Genomic DNA, 18,066 nt, shown 5'->3' with positions numbered 1-18,066 from the left:
CTAAGTTCGTATAACTCAATTAATTTAGATTTATTCAAAATAAGACTTTTAACAAACATTCTAAATTTCCAACCAAACCAATAATTAGCTGCATCGTTATTTTTTTTGTCTTGACATAATGTAACTATAAGTTTAATTAATAGAAAATTATATTAGTTTAATTAAAATCTATAAAAGGTAAATAAGATAATCAAATCAATCTAATGGCTAAAATTCAATTTTCTTTTTCATCCAAAGACTAGAGATTTTTTAAAAATGAATTTAGAGTTTCTTTTATTATTATTAGGAGATATAAATGGTATATATATATATATATAAAACATTTAGAAAAAAGAGAAAGTACCAAGTCAAACATATTGTTTTGTTGTCGACTTGGGCAGTTTGAGTTGTGTATAGTCAGTTTAGTCCTTGTTTTTGATATTTCATACTCCAAGCAGTATTTCCTTCCTTTCTTTCTTTCAAGTCAATACCCTTTCTCTTAATCCTCTCTCATCATTCATATTTCCTCCCCCCAAATAAAATATAACGTCAATTTAGACACCAAAATGTATGAGTCACACGATCTTTGCTGTATTTCATGACATGACATGACATAGCATACTTAAAGTTATATTAGTATTATGTTTCTATGCTTTTCAGGTCAGCCAATTTCACATTTCTTCTCTTCATCATATACATATCTATATCTATATATACTTCTGTTGACTTTTTAGTCTTTGTCTTTCATTCTTGATTACTATTCCCATTTCCTTTAATCTTTCTTTTATAAATAAATGGATATCTAACAGTTTCCATTAGTTTTGTTTGTATGTTGATATGATATATGTATATATTATCTTTATATATTCCAGCTCCATTTACCTTATTAGCTTAAGAAGATGAAATATGGATTCCAATGTTAAAAAGGAAAATTAACATGAAGGTTTAAGAGGGTGTTTGAGACTACGATTATATTTGATTATTGAGTTTGCAAAACGTAAATAAATCAAAGAAAGGTGTTTGGTATAAATAAAACTTCATTGTATTAAGAAAATATGTTGTTAGCAGTTTAGTAATATTGGTGAAGGCCATCTAGTAAATTGAGGCTCATAGATAATAGTGGCACTATGTGATTGCGTATATAGGTTTACGGCATGTGCTTAAATCGTGGCCGGCCTTTTTGGAAGAGATGATATATATCCTTATATAGCCAAAACTAAATAGAACATATTCGATCATGTTTTGTTGTTGGGGTTAAGTGCACCGGAATGTAAGTAACTATGCCTGAAAAATTATAGTGTGCACAAACTCAAGTAAACCTTTATTGTATGCACACAAACTTCGTAAAAATATTCAAATCATGTAACTTTTTGTGACTGACCAATCAAAACCTTACACGTGGCATGTTAAAAAAAATACCTTGCACGTGGCAGCTCATATGGGCTACCACGTATACCATTATTTGAACATTTTTACTAAGTTTGTGCATACAATAAAGGTTTACTTGAGTTCGTGTACACTATAACTTTTCAGACATAGTTAGCTACATTTCGGCGTACTAAACCCTTTGTTGTTGGGTCAGTTCTTTATCCCCCTTTTGGAAGCATGTGTACTTTAATAGGCTATGTTTCATAATTAGAGGCCATTATATATCTAAATTTGTAAAGATGAATGATGAATATATGATGACTGATATATTTGAGTGTATGTCATTGTACACCTAAGAAGGAAACATTTAGGCCAAAAAACTGACCAAAATTGAGCTGTAAGTAAAAATGGGTCATTTTAGGTGAGACATTCTATAAAAATACTTATGCAATACATTTTGGTGATACGTATTAGGTGATGCGTTACACTCTTATGATATAAAAGAAACCAGGGAAAGCTAGAAAGAAGACTTGGACCAAATTGTGATGATACAAACTCAAGAGAGCGAGTAATGACATACTATATTGACCAAAAATTTGCATTGGGGTCCCTGTTATTATTTCAAAGGATTTGGAAACTAGAATTCTATTTAGAGCACGTACAGGTGTGAATGTGCATGCTGTATGGATACTTCAAACCAGAACTCAATAGGACAGATTGACGAAGTTTTGTTTTTGCAACAATATGGTACTCTTTAACATATTGTTGCAACAATTGAAGATTACTTCCTGCTATTGGTAATCGTAGACCATGGCAGCAAGAACCAAGCGTTTGACAATGTTTCAAAGTTATTTCTTTTTAGTTGTCAATAAATACATGGTTAATACGTCCTTCGATAATTCTGGGCAATTAACTGAATCAGCCTTGATCTTCTTTTACTTCCACACGTATTGTCCATTATGAGACCCATATGTTCTATAATTCGGATTCATTTATTCTTTTTATTTTTACAGAAATAATGATGAAATGATATGCAAACACTTGGACCAAAAACTAAATATGTTCAGAGGAATTAGCGAAATATGTTGAATTGACTCATAACTTTCTTCTCAGGTTCTGGTTCTTATTTTGAAGGGATGACCTCCTGAGAGTATGAGGGTATTAGGCTGCATCAACTAGCTATACTGGAGAATCAAATGATACCGGTTCTACCGAGTTGGTAACATATAATATATAAGGAAATAGAATTGTAATGGACGCGATTACAAACACCTCTTCAATGGCAGCTGCAGAGTTCATCTCTCAGACTATAGAGTTATTCACTGAAGTAGCTGCTGAAACTAAGAACGTTTTTGTTGACAAGGAGAGTTTTTCATCACTTGCTTCGTATATGAATAGAATTGTTCCTCTCTTAAAAGAGTTAAATAAAAGGGATATTAGTGATGCCGAAAAAAGTTTTGTTGAGATCCTGAATCAACAGGTCAAAGCTGCTAAACAACTGACAACGGAATGTAGTCAAAAGAACAGAGTGTACCTCTTAATAAGATGTCGCTCGATTACAAAACGCATAGGGGAAATTACAAAAGAAATTAGTCGGGCATTAAGTTTAATCCCATTATCCCAGTTGGGAATTTCAGCAAGCCTGATGCAAGAAGTTGATCAGCTTTGTGAAAGTATGCAGACTGTAGAGTTCAAGACAGCCATAGCAGATGAAACAATTTTGGAGAAAATAGAGTCGGCGATATACGAAAGAAATGTAGATCGTTCGAAGGCTAACAATTTACTGGTTTCTATCGCACATGCTCTGGGAATTTCAACAGAAAGATCTTCATTAAAGAAGGAATTTGAAGATTTTAAAAGTGAAATAGAAAATGCACAACTGAGGAAAGATCAAGCTGAAGCCATTCAAATGGATCAAATAATAGCTTTACTTGAACGTGCAGACGCTACTTGTTCTCCTGAGGAAAAAGAAAGACAATATTTAACCAAACGGACTTCATTGGGTAGTCAAGCGTTGGAGCCTCTTCAATCGTTTTACTGCCCAATCACTCGAGAAGTTATGGTGGACCCTGTGGAAACATCTTCTGGTCACACATTTGAGAGAACTGCTATTAAAAAATGGCTGGCTGATGGGAGCAACTTGTGTCCCTTGACTATGACCCCTTTAGAAAATTTAACATTACGGCCTAATAAAACCCTAAGGCAGTCGATTGATGAATGGAAAGACAGGAACACAATGATCACAATTGCTTCAAAGAAATCAATACTTTCAAATCCATCACCCGAAAACGAGGAAGAAGTGTGTTGTTGTTTGGAGGAACTGCGAAACTTATGCGAACAAAGAGAGGTACATCGGGAATGGATACTGATGGAAAATTACATTCCTATCCTCGTGGAACTTCTTGGTAGTAAAAATCGAGAGATAAGGACTCATGCCCTTGTCATGCTTTCCATTTTGGCAAAGAACAATGATGATGCGAAGGTAGTTCTAATTCTTTTGTGTTTCCTGAAATACTACATACAAGTTTTATACCAGTTTGACAGTAATTTCCTAATGGGACAATTGCATACAATGTAACTGAAATCAGGCTGATTTCTGTACTTGGTAAACCTCTTTAATGCCTGAAAAGCTATCAAAGTTTCAGGTTTCTTTGATATGAGGTGCAGTGCCACACTATGATTACTGCCACATCATTATTTGACCAGTTACCTGTCAAATTACCTTAAATCTAGTATTTTGAAGTAGGATACCATATTTTGGAACTTTAATGTTTTGAGGAGATTACCTAAGATTACTAGTGTCAAACATCACGTCAGCGCCACATAAGAAGAAATCGACATTTTTGATTCTTAACTTTACAATAGCTTTCGTCATTTTGAATTTTGATTGGTTACTGTATCGGATCACCTTAGATTGGATTCTTTGAAAGTAGGTTACCTCTAATCAAACATTTTGTAACTTTAGTGGTTTTGTTGAGAAAAAAAGTTTGTTAACAAAAGCAAAGTTGGATATCTTTTATTGCAATAAGCCCTTAAATATTAAGGCGAATAATGGAAAGAAGACACTACACAGGTTTGACAGTTAAAGTTGCGATTTTGGGCAACCTGAAATTTCTTCTGATTATATCTCTATTCAATTGGTAGTGGTTGTATGATCATGTTGACATGTTGTTGCTTTGTATCTGTGTTCATTTTCATAGTCAAATCTTATTGTAGGATAGGATTACGAAGGTCAATGGCGTAATTCAATCTATAGTTCGGTCACTTGGTCGTCGGGTTGCTGAAGGGAAGTTGGCAGTTGAATTGCTATTGGAATTATCAAGCAATGAGACACTAAGAAATTGCATTGGAACGGTTCAAGGATGCATACTACTTTTAGTGACCATGTCCAACAGTGATGACGATCAAGCTGCAAGCTGTGCACACAAGCTGTTGGACAATCTTTCATTTTCTGATCAAAATGTCATCCAGATGGCAAAAGCTAATTACTTTAAACATCTGCTGCAACGACTATCTTCAGGTGTCTTTTCTAAAACTGATTTAGTATTAAATTTCTTAGTGAAGTGTAATTGTTATGCATGTTTAGCTATTAAGCTACTAAGGTAGTTAGATAACTGATACAAACCCATCCCATAATAGGCTTGCATCAAGCTATAAGGTAGGTGTAGAACTCTCTCCCAAAAGCTAGCCCAAAGGAGCAGGGACACCTAGGCTTATATACCACCAGCTAATCTCATACTTGCCCATGTGGGGTCGTAAAAATGCCTCACCCTTTGAAGAGCCAACGTCCTCGTTGGTCACGCTTGGCACCCTTCTTCTTTTGGGTCCAAGCCACCACTCCATAGGCCACCACTCCGAGTGTTGGAACCTCGAAGGGTAGGGTTGGCTTTGATACCAATTGACACAAACCCATCCCATTATAGGCTTGCATCAAGCCATAAGTTAGGTGTAGAACTCACTCCCCAAAGCTATAGCTCAAAGGAGCAAGGGACACCTAGGCTTGTATACCACCAACTAATCTCATACTTAGCCGATGTAGGATCGTAACAATTACCATATTGATCTCATTAGAACCATGTTTGTTTGGTTTCCTGGAATGGAATGGTAAAAGAATAGAATGGATAGAAGGATAATGGAAAAAGCAAGATAATTGACTGGATTATTACATTCCATTATCATAATTCATTGATTGGTAGTTACTTGAATGTGTTCTTCTATGTTTTATATCTAGCTTTAGAAGTTACTAAAGTTTCCTTGGACCAATGATACAAATTAAATATGATAGAAAATTATTATACTTTGAAAAATATATAATTGCAATTATTTTTTAAAAATAACAAAATAAACTTAATTATAGTGTAATCATTTAAAGGTATATGCTATTGCATATTAAATATTTATAACTGGAGTTACTTTTGTAATTTGTGTTCATTCTATAATGGAGTGTAAAAAGATCACCTTCCTGACCTGTAATGAAAATCAATCAAATTATAGGGATGGTCCATTCCATATCATCGGACAAACAAAAAAATATCTTTTTTCATTCCATTCCATTTCTCTTATCATTTCATACCATCCAAATGCTACCTTAGTATAAAAGACGTTTATATGGCAGGATCAGAAGAGGTAAAGATGAAAATGGCGAAAACATTGGCAGAAATGGACTTGACAGATCTCAACAAGTCATCTTTATTTGAAGGAGGTTCACTGGATCCACTCCTTGACTTGGTCTCACATGGAAATCCTGGGATGAAGGAAACAGCTGCTAAAGCACTGTCGAACCTCTCGAGCTTACCAAAAAATAGCATACAAATGATAAAACATGGTTCAGTTAACCTGTTGGTTAATCTTCTCTATAGTCACACGTCATCCCCCTGTTTACAGGATGAAGTGGCAACCATAATCATGCATCTTGCCATGTCAACAATGTCACAAGTTTCGGCCAAAACCCCGATTTCATTATTTGAATCTGATGAAGATATTGATAGCCTTTTTTCTTTCATTGGCTGTACGAGACCTGTAGTGCAAGAAAGTTTACTTTGTTCTTTTTATGCCATGTGTCATTCTCCCTTTGCTTCTACTGTGAAAGCAAAGTTGAGACAGGTAAAATCTCCATTCCCCAGTTTCCGTTTTAATTGATAAGCTAATTGCATGATAAGTTAACCAATTTTGTTTTGATTATTGTTTTAGGTAGCCAACTTATTTTAGGCCATAAGAAACCATCAAAGTTTTGGAAAAAATGATTTAAGAAAATCGGTTGTAAATGCATATCGAAAAATGTTAATTTCATCAATAGTTGTCTTGACACATCAGCCGCCAGATCATTAATTCGATATGGAGCCATATCACCTTAAATCAGAATTTGAACCTGACCTAAAAGGAGTTGGTTACCTGAAATGAAGATTTGATATACTTGATACCTTCTTATGCATTCAGCCCTTGATTTAGTATGGCATTTCTTATTTCTGTTTACTATGTTTCAGAATCCAAATAATGAACAAGCATTGATGCAATTGTGTGGCAATGAAAACCTAAAAGTAAGAGCAAATGCGGTTAAGTTGTTGTGTTGTTTAACAGAAGATGGTGAAGAGAAAGAGATCATAGATCGTATGGGGCAACAATTAATCGAGACTTTGATAAACATAATAAAGTCTGACAGTGATATGGAAGAGATTGCTTCTGCTATGGGTATCATTGCAAACCTCACACAGTCATCTGAACTCACCGAGTCACTATTGAGTGCAGGTGGACTCCCAGTTATGTCCAACTGTCTTCGTGAAGGAATGAAAAATGCAACCCAGAAGAAACAGCTAATAGAAAACGCCGTTGGTTCACTTTGTCATTTCACCATCCCCACAAACCTGAATTCACAAAAGAAAGTAGCCGAGGAAGGTGTCATTCCCTTATTTGTCCAGTTGCTAGAGCAAGGAACAAGTTTGACCAAAAGAAAGGCATCTATTTCTCTTGGCCAACTTTCTAAAACCTCTTTTCAGTTAACTCGCCGTGTCCCCAGGGGAGGTTTTTTCAGGTGCTTCACTCCTCAGTTAGAATCTATATGCCCAGTTCATCAAGGATTCTGTAACGTAGAAACATCGTTTTGCTTAGTGGAAGGCGATGCAGTGTCACCATTGGTGAAACTTTTGGGAGATTCTGATACTGATGTCTGTGAAGCTTCTTTAGATGCATTGTTGACTTTGATTGAAGATGAGAGACTACAATATGGATGCAAAGTGCTTGCTGAAGCTAATGCAATACAGCCAATTATAAAGTTACTTAACAGTACTTCTTCGAGTTTGCAGGAAAAAGTACTGAACGCATTGGTGAGAATTTTTCGGTTGGTAGAGTTCAAGCAAAAATATGGAAGTTCGGCTCAGATGCCTTTAGTTGAGTTGACTCAGAGAGGAAACAACAGAACAAAGTCATTGGCAGCTGGGATTCTTGCTCAGCTAAATGTGCTTCATGATCAATCATCTTATTTCTAGTTGGATTTTATCAATGCAGGGAGAACGGAAAGGATTTAGAGATGTAAATCCATGTTCGGTTGGTGATTATTTGTATGGCGAGTATTATGCTAAGCAGGTAGATTACCTCTTGACTGGTGGTATATGATTTTCGCAAAACTTGGGTCTTCTTCATTAGCTCAGTGAAATTCTTTTGTCATTGATTTTGTAAACAGCTTCTGTATTATAGTGTATAATTGTATATGACTATGTGACATTTATAGATGCCTCAATTGAAATTAAAGTATAATGATTCCATATTTCTATGCTCAAAGTTTTTGGAAGTTTTCAGCTTGCCCTAAGTGTTGAGTATTACCTGGGATCTCAAGTTAAAGTTAGAGTTTAATGTTTGAAATGTCAAACGTAATTTTCAGTTTGTATACAATTGTATGATGTATCTTTTTTACTCACTTTTATACACATGAAACTTCCAAAATTTATACATATATAATACTTTTGATCAAATTCCAGAGAATATTCCTATCCTCCCATTTTTTCCACCAAACTTCTTTCTAAAATTTTTAAAGCAATTACTCCATCTACATACATTTTCCCCACCATTTTTTAACTTCAAGGTTAATGAATATTCTAGAATAATGGTTAAAAAGAAATTTGAAGAAGAATTACATGGTTATCACATAAGTGGACTTAAAAAGATGGCAAAAAGGTGGGAAGAAAAGGTTTTTTTTTTCAAAAAAATAAAAATAAATAGATTGTCACTGGAAAAACAAAGGGTGTCAGAAATTTCTTTAGAATTTGGTCGAAAAGTAACTTATATGTACAAATTTGAAACTTTATGTATATAAAGTCAAGAAAATACATATTTGCTGAAAGGATTTTTGTTTGTACAAGTTCTTACCAGAATGGACATTATAACTGACATATTTTAGAGACTCTCACACAAGTTACATTTGGCCACGAAATGTGCAAAGTAAACCTTGTAGATTGTGAGTATTTAAAAGAAAGAATGAAAGAAAGAAACTGCTCAGTGCTGTCATTTGCGGATTTTGAGCCCAGTACCTTGACGGTGTATGGGGAAGGTTAAGATGTAGACAGACCTTACCTTTACCTAATTAGAAAGTCTGATTTCATTTTCTACCTAAATGGTAGAAAATATTCTCCAACCTTTGCATGGAATGAGGTATTGGGACTCAAAACCCGCAGAAGGTTAGATATTCTTTTATGGCATGAATTGTCACATATTATTACTCGAAAGATTTAAGAATCGAATAAAACAGATTATATTAAATGTTATAAAATAACTGAGAATGAAGTGTCCACAGTCCATACACACTCATTGACCATAAACTCGTTGATACTCATGAATCGGATACAACTTTCCACCAGAACATTTGGGTTCCATATTAAAGGTCAACATATATATGTGCTTCGAGGATGCTTGAAAGATTAAAAAAAAGTTAATTACAAAAATGGAGGGAGCTAGTGAGAGTTGGATTGTATACTTCGGGTATACCGACGCCATCAAATTAAATAGGGTAAGGTGGGTGGGTAAGCATATATGTTTAAAAAATCTTGATAACCCCAAGCAACAACAACGTTTCATAACTACCCATTAATCGCAAACTTCAAAAATGAAAATGTGTAGCCATGAAATGCAACAACTTGTTTATTCCAAAATCTATTTCTTGCACGAATCGATCTTTTTTCAATTTCCACCAAATTCCAACTATATAATTAGAGAGCAATAAAAATTAAAATTATGTAGTTATGTTATATATGCATATTTGAATTTCAATAAGATGGCACTTTTATAGTTCTATAGAACGTACTCCAAAGAATTAAAGCTTGACCATAATCATAGGCCGGGCCATTTTGAACAACATGATAATTACACATACATATATAGTTATTTATATAAGTAGTACGGTAATTAACAAACAAAGAAAATGATGATATATATGAACGCGTACATATCCATCATATATATATATATATATATTTATTCAACAATTAGCTAGGTGATGAAGTACAAGCTTTCTTAATTGGTGATCTCATCTTCAATGGCTTTCTCCAACCACATCTCCGCATCTTGCATCATTTCTGGACTAAGTCTTATCATAAGTATACAAAACTCGGTTTCGTTTAAGTATCCGTCTCCATCAAGGTCTCCTTCCATAACCATACCTTGTGCATCTTCCATGCTCATTCCTTCCATTCCAAGGACTGTTGAATTGTTTCGTAAACTTTCGGGTGTGATCAACCCGACCTTTTCATCTGCTAGTAGACGAAAACCGCCACATAGCTCCTCCATGAAACTACTTAACTCTAGCTTCTCTGCCATCACAGGAAGCAAGTCTTGGTAGCCTTTTTCTTCCATTTGTTTTTTTTTTTTTTTTGAGTGGGGGTTGAAGTTTGGAATAATTGATGGTCTTATTTATAGTAATGAAAGGTTTATGAAGGTATGGATGGCAACAACTTGTTATTCGGGTTGGCACTTTGGAATGGAACAAATTTGTTAACTTAAATAATAGTATATACATATATTGTTTTATTTATTTTATTTCGAAAATGTTAAGTGAAATACGTAAGGTCTTCATTTAATATGCATAAAAAGAATCGTATGCATCCCAAAATTTTATATATGGTATGTTTACAAATATTTAAACCAGTTCCCAAAAACACTTATGACTTTGTTTAATAGAGTTTTTTTCAAAATTAGTATAATGGGTAAAATTATTTACCAAAATAGTATGGATTTAAAAATATTTACCATTATGGGTTGAATTTAATTTTATATTATATCTATTATATCTAAAAATAAGTAAAAGATCCTTAATCACTGATTAAAAGATTACCGCTTTACTTTCATGTAATCCTATTTTTTTTATTTTATGCACATGTATCTTATTTTTGTAGGAACAATATATGATTTCGCTTAACTTAATATACAGAAAGCTAGAGTATTTTTTTTTTTTTTTTTTAATTTTTTATGGTTTAACTTTTGTTCATCAAATAACAATCAAACTGAACAAATTGTTTGTTTCAATCTTATATATATAGTTTTAAAAAAAAAAATTAATATCTCATTATATATACTAACTATTATTTATCACATTTTGAGGTTAATAATCACTAGTAAGTATATTTTATATATAGATGAAACACTTACATCAAATTAACAGTTGGTTTGTAGTGTATTTATTATTACGAATATATTCAATTAACAAACAACATCTCGATTAGTTTATTAGACCTTGCGCCATTTATAGTTACAAATTTGTATGGAAAGAAATTCATGATTTGGAATACTTTCTTTTAATTTTTCAACTTAATAAGTATAATAATATTAAATTAGATATAACCATAAAATTTTCAAAATTATACTAATTTGATAAATAATTTTACTCACTATATTAGTTTGGAAAAACACAAAATAGATTTGAAAATTATACTAGTTTAGTAAATATTTTTGAAACTATACTAATTTGGTAAATAAAATTTTCCATTACACTAGTTTAGTTAAAAACTCTTGTTTAATAAAACATATACGGAGTATTATAATATTTGTTTTGTTTGAACTAGAATCTAATTTATATCTTGAACCAGAACCTAACTAGATTAATACCCGGTCGTTGACGGGTTATAAAGTAAACTTAAAAGCCTTTAATCCAAAAGTAAAAATTAATATGAAATCGAACCTAATATTCATATTAAGTCTTAAATCATGTACACTTTTAGATGTAATATAAATAGAGTCGGTTTGATATGTATTAAAATAGTCAATACTCGACCTTACACGGAATTTAACTTTAAACTGACCCGAAAAATTGGGTTAGAGTTGTGAAATCTCGACCCGGTAATCCGCCAACTTGACCTTTTTGAGTTTGGGCCGGGTTGACATATTTGGTTAGAAGTCAACCCCCTAACCCAAATATATTTATATTTATATAATTTTCAATATGTCGACTCATCAACTCATTTGATCCGACAACACACAAACCCATTTGACGTAAAACCAACCCGTCAACCAACCAACTCATATGATCTGAGATCAACCAACAAACTCATTTAATGTGTGAACCTGCCAACCCACCAACCTATCTAACTCGTCAACCCGATTTTTTTGGGTTGGTGTTTGAGTTCGGGTTGATGGGTTGACAGACCTTGATTGAGATTTCCAAGTCAACTTTGTAATCAAGAGTAATAATTAGATTACTTATATGCTCTGTCCATTTTAATATACATCACTTATTTATTAGAATGATTTCTTGACGTTATGATAAAAATAAGTATAGTTGGGTTGCGTTCAAAAAAGTTCTTACTTGCCAAATTAAAACCATTAACCCAAGTCCATTGACAGTCATATATAAAAGTAGTAGTTTTTTTTTTCTTTGTGTAATGATACAAAAAAAAGTATAAATATATGTTATGTTTGTAGCTTAAATTTTTTCCAAACAAATGTAAAATACATCATTTAAGAATATATAAATAAAAAGTGACTTCAAAATAGTTTTAACAAAAATGGTAGCTAATAATTAATTATTTGATTGAAAATTATATATATTGGTCACTTCATATAAAAATTCTTCAATTATAAATAAGTTTAAACAAATTTTAAAACTTAAATCAATTATATAAATGTTAATTAATAATCATATTTGTGATAGATGAAAATGACATAATTTGGTTGTAGCAATTAATTCTAACTTGTCAAGATTAACATTTTATTTTCTAGGGTGAAGATTAGATTTTAATTTATTTTAAAAGGTTGAGATTAAAAAGCAATATTATTATTTTCTCTTTGCTCTGAGAACATAAATATATATAATTTATATCCTAACATTGTGGTAACATTTTTATTTTACCATAAGTGCATATGCTTCCATTGTTTGATGAGCATTCGCAAATTAAGAAGTAAGGATGTTTATTATTGTAAAAATGACCAACTTGATTAGGGTTTTGTTAACATATGTCTCTTGGCATTTATTAACTACACTCATTTATTAAAATATTTCTTTATAATGTATAAAGAATTAAAGATATTTAATGTTGATTATATATATATATATATATTGTACGATATGTTTCGAATCAATTTCTAACTCATCATACAAGGGTAAAACTGCTCAATGTAAACTGCATTGTCTTAACCAGACATGCTTTTGTGATTAAAATCATATCATGTAATTATATAAATGACCGAACTCGCTATATGTGGTTCAACGGGCACTTTTTTTAAACCCTGATTCACTAAATGAGAAAGATTCAAGAAGTTAGAAGAATTACTTGAAGACATCTCCGTTGAGGTGGAATTAGCTTTCATGACACGGAATCAGAACACGACAACTAATTAAGTCTCTAGTAACAAATCACTCGTTAACCCTTTTTAAGCTCTCACAAAATTTGGGCGCCAATATGAATTGCAAAAAAGCACTCTAAGCGTCTACAACACAAGTTATTCAAGATGACTTGATATGTACTTTACGTTTGCAGTAAACACCTGATGTTTGCACAACATCAAGCATTAACCCCTTGGTCGACTTTCGATCAATCATTAATTACTATGGTCGAGATTCCACTAATTGACAGGTGAAATTCACTCAAGCAACAAAACTGTATTTGTACGTACTCTTAATAAAGTATTAATAGTATGTACTAATAACACATTGTTTGATCCGGATTTTCAATCTTTTGCAACTAGGATTGGTATCGAACCAAAATCAAATTCTTATTTTGAGTAATAAATATTGATCAATGATAACTTTATATCTATTTTCTTTATAAAAATTACCATACCCCCTATTTTAAAAAGTGTTACATAATAGTTACATACAAAATTACTAAATTGCCCTTAATAAATACCACTATGGAAAGAGTTGTTATATTTTACCAAAAATACCCTTAATGATTTAATTTACATTTTATTATTTTTTTTAATAATTAACACTTTAAGCTCTTATCTTTTAAATATTTCACTATCACCCTTACATCAACCTATACAACTTAACAACGTCACCAACACCAAAAATACTGTAACCAACACCACTAGACCGTCTTCCCCGTCACCGCTGCCGCATTGCGCGAGTACCATACTCGTATATAACTATGTATATGTATATTAAGCTTTTCTGTAACAATATGATTCGATCAATGTTAGCCTAAAGTCTTCAACTATTTCCCCATTATTAAATACATTACATGAGTAGGAAAAAATCCAATGCTAATCGTGATTAGAGTGTCTCCATTTCTATTTGTTTACAGGAAGGAATCAATACAAAATACTCGTATATGTTAGTAGGAAGCTTCATAGGAAGGTAGGTTCCTATCTCTTTTGGAAACGTTCACTACATATATCTCCTTCCATTTATTGTTTTTTTCTTCTTTCTACCTTCCATGAAACTTCCTCCTTTTTTCTTCAAACAAGAAATGTACTCATACACGTCCAAAACACACATAATGTAACAAATATTAAAACAAAACAGATATAATAAAATTTTGACCGTTGAATCATGATAAAACTTATACATAAATACTATATAAGACAAACATATATAATATTTATGAAAGAATGCATAACAATTTTTAGTTAAGAGTAAAGGTTTGTTTTAATTGTTTTATTTTAATATTTATTTTATTTGAATCAGTTATCGTATATAAGTATATACAAATAGGCAGACTTTTCATGTAAATGTATACATGCCCATCCGTACATATAAATAATACTCATAATTATCATAAATAAAAATTTATTAGATATTATATTATACATATGGAAAAAATAATTTGAGAACGCTCTTTTCAAAAAAGACAAGGGGATAAATCTCAGCAATTCATTTTCCTTCCCTCTAATTTTTTTTCCCCATCTTTTCATATTTCTTTCAAATTTTAAAGGGCTTACCACATAAGGCTAAGTACGGAACTATTAAATAGATCATCTTATCACCCCCGATGATATATTAGCCCGCTAGCTACCCATTATTAATACTCGACGAAGCCCATATTGTATCAAATCGGAAATATATATATATATATATATATTTGAATGAGTATTTATTTAAAGAAATAGAAAAGATATAGAAAAAATATCAAAAAATGAAAATGAAAATGAAAAATGTATAAATCATATTAAAAGTGGAAGTGATATGAGAAAGGAGAAATAGTGGATTTTTTGGATGGAGTGTACTCAAGTTAACCGGCCTATTCGTTATAGGTATTCCATATATATTATGTTTGAAACAAAATTACTATTTATTGAATCTTCGAGAAATAAAATTTCAGGCACACAGATCAACATGTGTGAAAAGGGTTTTTTTTTTATCAATAGATACTAGGTTTTTATCACTTGCATTCCCGCTAGCACTAGCTAGCTTCGGTGTTAACGCCCCTACTACTACCGTACGTGCAACCTTTCCTTGGGGATTTTGGGTTCCAAAGTGACTAAGTTCAGTTTTATCTATAAATTTTCAGGTTGCGTTTAAAAGAAAATAAAATATGTTTAGATGTGTATAAATACTTGCAAACAAGATCACATTTACAGAGAGGATCTTAATTTTGCAACTCAAATTACCAAGAAGCAATTGCTATAATATTGTTCACCTTTATGATTAAGGGTTCACTTCTTAATGCTGAATATATTAAGTGGCTAATATATTAAAAATATTTGTATGTATTAAGTAAAGAAAAATGATAATGACAGCCCTAAGCTTATTCCATGCATAAAAAGTAGTACCTTATATATCAATAACCGCCCCTGAATTTTCGTAAGAGTAAGTACAAATTTTAATGTATCAAATTAATTAATACTAACAGCCCTACAAGTTGTAATTAACAAAACTCGTAAGTAAAATATAATTAATTGATGGTTATTTTTGTTTAATAAGTAAAAAAAATTAAAATTTAACTGAATGATATTAAATTTATTAAGTAAAAAAGAAAAAAAAAATATTAGGTTAGAAAAAAAAAAAAATACTACCAATTATCTTTGACAATCTTATATTTCTCAAGCACAGTTTTGGATTCCTTGTACTTTTGTGCTTCATCATAAGCCTTCTCGTATCTCCATCCCAAAATCGTCCCACAATCAGAGCAATGAACATCTGCCACTAGGTGCACACCAGTGATGAGTCGACGGTCCATTGACGTGCCTAGCTTTACATTCATCACGTGCGAAAACAAGAATGCTCTTCTTCGATTCCCGGCCTACGTACAAAACTACTAAAAATAGTTATCATTGTACAAAGTAAAGATCTTATACCAAAACCAACATATATATACATGTTAATTTGTATGTAAAACAAATCTCCTTTCCTCCACATTGCCCCTCATAGAGAAAGTTCACACATTAACTAGACTGACGTTAAGTTGTACTGTACAGTATTATGAAACATCTTTATTGTTAGTAATTTTTTTTAAAATAAAAAATGATGCACGGATCACCTATTTAAGCCTAAGTTATACTAGAATACTTAAGCTATTTATAATTAAAAAAAAAAAGTACACGATGAACGTTTACCACAAAATCTTTTCGAACAATATCATCGTGAAGCGCAATGTGGTTGTGGCAATTGTAGCAGCCATAAAACCTTGGACGTATCTCTTCTGCCATGGGAGAGAATTGAGTTCTAGTTTTTGATATGATCAAATTAATGAAAATGATTAAAAAAGAATTGATTTTTAAATTGTAAATGTATGCAAGATACGTAAAGATACATGTAACAAACTATATCTAATTTATCTTGGATTATATCATTTTTTGTTTAACTAATTTATGAAATTACGGAGTAGGTTTCTTGAAATATATCCAAGAGAACGATATATAAGGAAGTGAATCTATTTTCCATAATTGGTGCAATGCTTTAAAAAAACGTATCAATGCGGAAGTTAAACGGACTTGGGTATATTTAAGTTTACAAAACCTTTAGTAAAACCAATCCATCACCTTTTGGAGAAATAAAATGACTTTCGTTAAATCACACCCTTTTATTGGAAAGTCACAAAATCTTATATGCCTGCGGCTTAAATCTTACTTATGGAGTAGTGCTTACTTTAAATTTGCACGATCGCGCTGCAACAGTGATGACGGCGATAACCGTTGGTGATGATAGCGGGGATTATCAGTGTTATTCGTATCTCTTTTGAAAAAATATTTTTCTTATTATTATTTTTTGGTTCCCATAGCTTTCGGTCTTTCCATAGTTTCCCTCAAAATCCGTTAGTGATGTAAATGTGGTACTTGATATATTTAGAAGATAAGATTTTATGAAGTAATAACTTAATAAGATAAGGGTTTACAATGTAAATTAGATTTTAAAGGTCAAATTGAGTAATTTTTTTGAAGTCTTTCCTAAAAGGGGAATTCAATAAGTGCAATTTAGTATTTCTAATGTCTCATTTTTTTTTAGCTATTTTCAAAAAGAGAAATTGGTTGTTATCTTATAAGGTTGTATTAGCACAGTGGTCTTGACGGCAACAATGTAATTGTGGGAGTGACGTCGACTTTTGTAGATAATTGAAATAAAAATAATTGATTTATGATTAATGAAGATATTTTAAAAGATAAAGGATTGATAGTGTAATTTTTTGATTAATGAATAAATGTTTGGGCCCCATGAATTTTATGGATTAAAAAAACAATATATGAGTGTTCCACACCTAACCTTAGGTACCTAACAACCTTATATTCTCATCCCTTATATATATATATATATATATATATATAAAGATAATTATAGTACAAGCATTAAAAAAAGTATAAAAAGTACATGTATAAGTTAACTTACTGTCTTCTTCTTAGTTTTTCCTTCCATCTCTGACCACCACCCTGATAATCTCCGACCACCACTATGATCCTCCGACGAGACTTACAGATGTGTAAGTTACTTACACATGTGTAATTAGTCTCGTCGGAGATGGTCACCGTCGCCGGAGGATTATGGTAGTGGTTGGAGATAATCATGGTGGTGGTTGGCGGCGACAGTCTCGCCGGATAAAAAGGAAGAAAAAAAGGAAGTAAGTTAACTTACACATATACTTGTTTTACATTTTTAATGTTTGTACTAAAACAAATATTAAAGTAAAACAAATAAGACAAGATTTTGGCCTTGAGATCATGGTTATATTGATGCACGAAAATTCATGAAACAATTGATGTAATATGATTTTCATGATGCATGGTGATTATCACTGAAGAAAAACTTATTGTTTTATTTATTTTACTCTAATACTTGTTTTATTTTACCTAAAACCTATATATATAATG

At 31.9% G+C, this 18,066-nt stretch overlaps 3 protein-coding genes across 3 annotated transcripts; 1 reads left to right on the top strand and 2 right to left on the bottom strand.

Moving 5' to 3' along the window:
* Nucleotides 1–483: 483 nt before the first annotated feature.
* LOC122597991 (U-box domain-containing protein 44-like) lies at nucleotides 484–8,107 on the top strand. Its single transcript, XM_043770596.1, has 5 exons — nucleotides 484–639; nucleotides 2,461–3,829; nucleotides 4,564–4,867; nucleotides 5,963–6,450; nucleotides 6,831–8,107. Exons 2-5 carry the CDS (start codon nucleotides 2,600–2,602, stop codon nucleotides 7,827–7,829), a joined length of 3,021 nt encoding a protein of 1,006 aa, XP_043626531.1. The 5' UTR covers nucleotides 484–639; nucleotides 2,461–2,599; the 3' UTR covers nucleotides 7,830–8,107.
* A 1,539-nt stretch (nucleotides 8,108–9,646) lies between these two features.
* On the bottom strand, nucleotides 9,647–10,270 carry LOC122596573 (calcium-binding protein KIC). Its single transcript, XM_043769183.1, has one exon. The coding sequence runs from the start codon at nucleotides 10,183–10,185 to the stop codon at nucleotides 9,847–9,849; it is 339 nt and encodes a 112-aa protein (XP_043625118.1). The 5' UTR covers nucleotides 10,186–10,270; the 3' UTR covers nucleotides 9,647–9,846.
* Nucleotides 10,271–15,765: 5,495 nt separating this feature from the next.
* On the bottom strand, nucleotides 15,766–16,421 carry LOC122598674 (protein yippee-like At4g27745). The gene is made up of 2 exons (XM_043771258.1): nucleotides 16,321–16,421; nucleotides 15,766–16,007 (listed from the first exon to the last, which is right to left on the bottom strand). The coding sequence occupies exons 1-2, from the start codon at nucleotides 16,411–16,413 to the stop codon at nucleotides 15,777–15,779; spliced, it is 324 nt and encodes a 107-aa protein (XP_043627193.1). The 5' UTR covers nucleotides 16,414–16,421; the 3' UTR covers nucleotides 15,766–15,776.
* Between the last annotated feature and the right edge of the window lie 1,645 nt (nucleotides 16,422–18,066).

This window comes from Erigeron canadensis, chromosome 4 (assembly GCF_010389155.1).
Source record: "Erigeron canadensis isolate Cc75 chromosome 4, C_canadensis_v1, whole genome shotgun sequence".
Taxonomy (NCBI): Eukaryota; Viridiplantae; Streptophyta; class Magnoliopsida; order Asterales; family Asteraceae; genus Erigeron; species Erigeron canadensis.
The sequence above is the reverse complement of the archived record's forward strand: the minus strand, read 5'-3'. Positions and strand labels throughout refer to the sequence as shown.

Bases quoted from the DNA above. Each gene is read 5' to 3' on its own strand.
- LOC122596573 (XM_043769183.1), bottom strand. From the start codon at position 10,185: ATGGAAGAAAAAGGCTACCAAGACTTGCTTCCTGTGATGGCAGAGAAG.
- LOC122598674 (XM_043771258.1), bottom strand. From the start codon at position 16,413: ATGGCAGAAGAGATACGTCCAAGGTTTTATGGCTGCTACAATTGCCAC. The intron at 16,008-16,320 runs GTAAACGTTCAT...TTTTGTACGTAG, and splicing joins TTGTTCGAAAAGATTTTGTG to GCCGGGAATCGAAGAAGAGC.
- LOC122597991 (XM_043770596.1), top strand. From the start codon at position 2,600: ATGGACGCGATTACAAACACCTCTTCAATGGCAGCTGCAGAGTTCATC. The intron at 4,868-5,962 runs GTGTCTTTTCTA...TTTATATGGCAG, and splicing joins GCTGCAACGACTATCTTCAG to GATCAGAAGAGGTAAAGATG. The intron at 6,451-6,830 runs GTAAAATCTCCA...ACTATGTTTCAG, and splicing joins TGAAAGCAAAGTTGAGACAG to AATCCAAATAATGAACAAGC.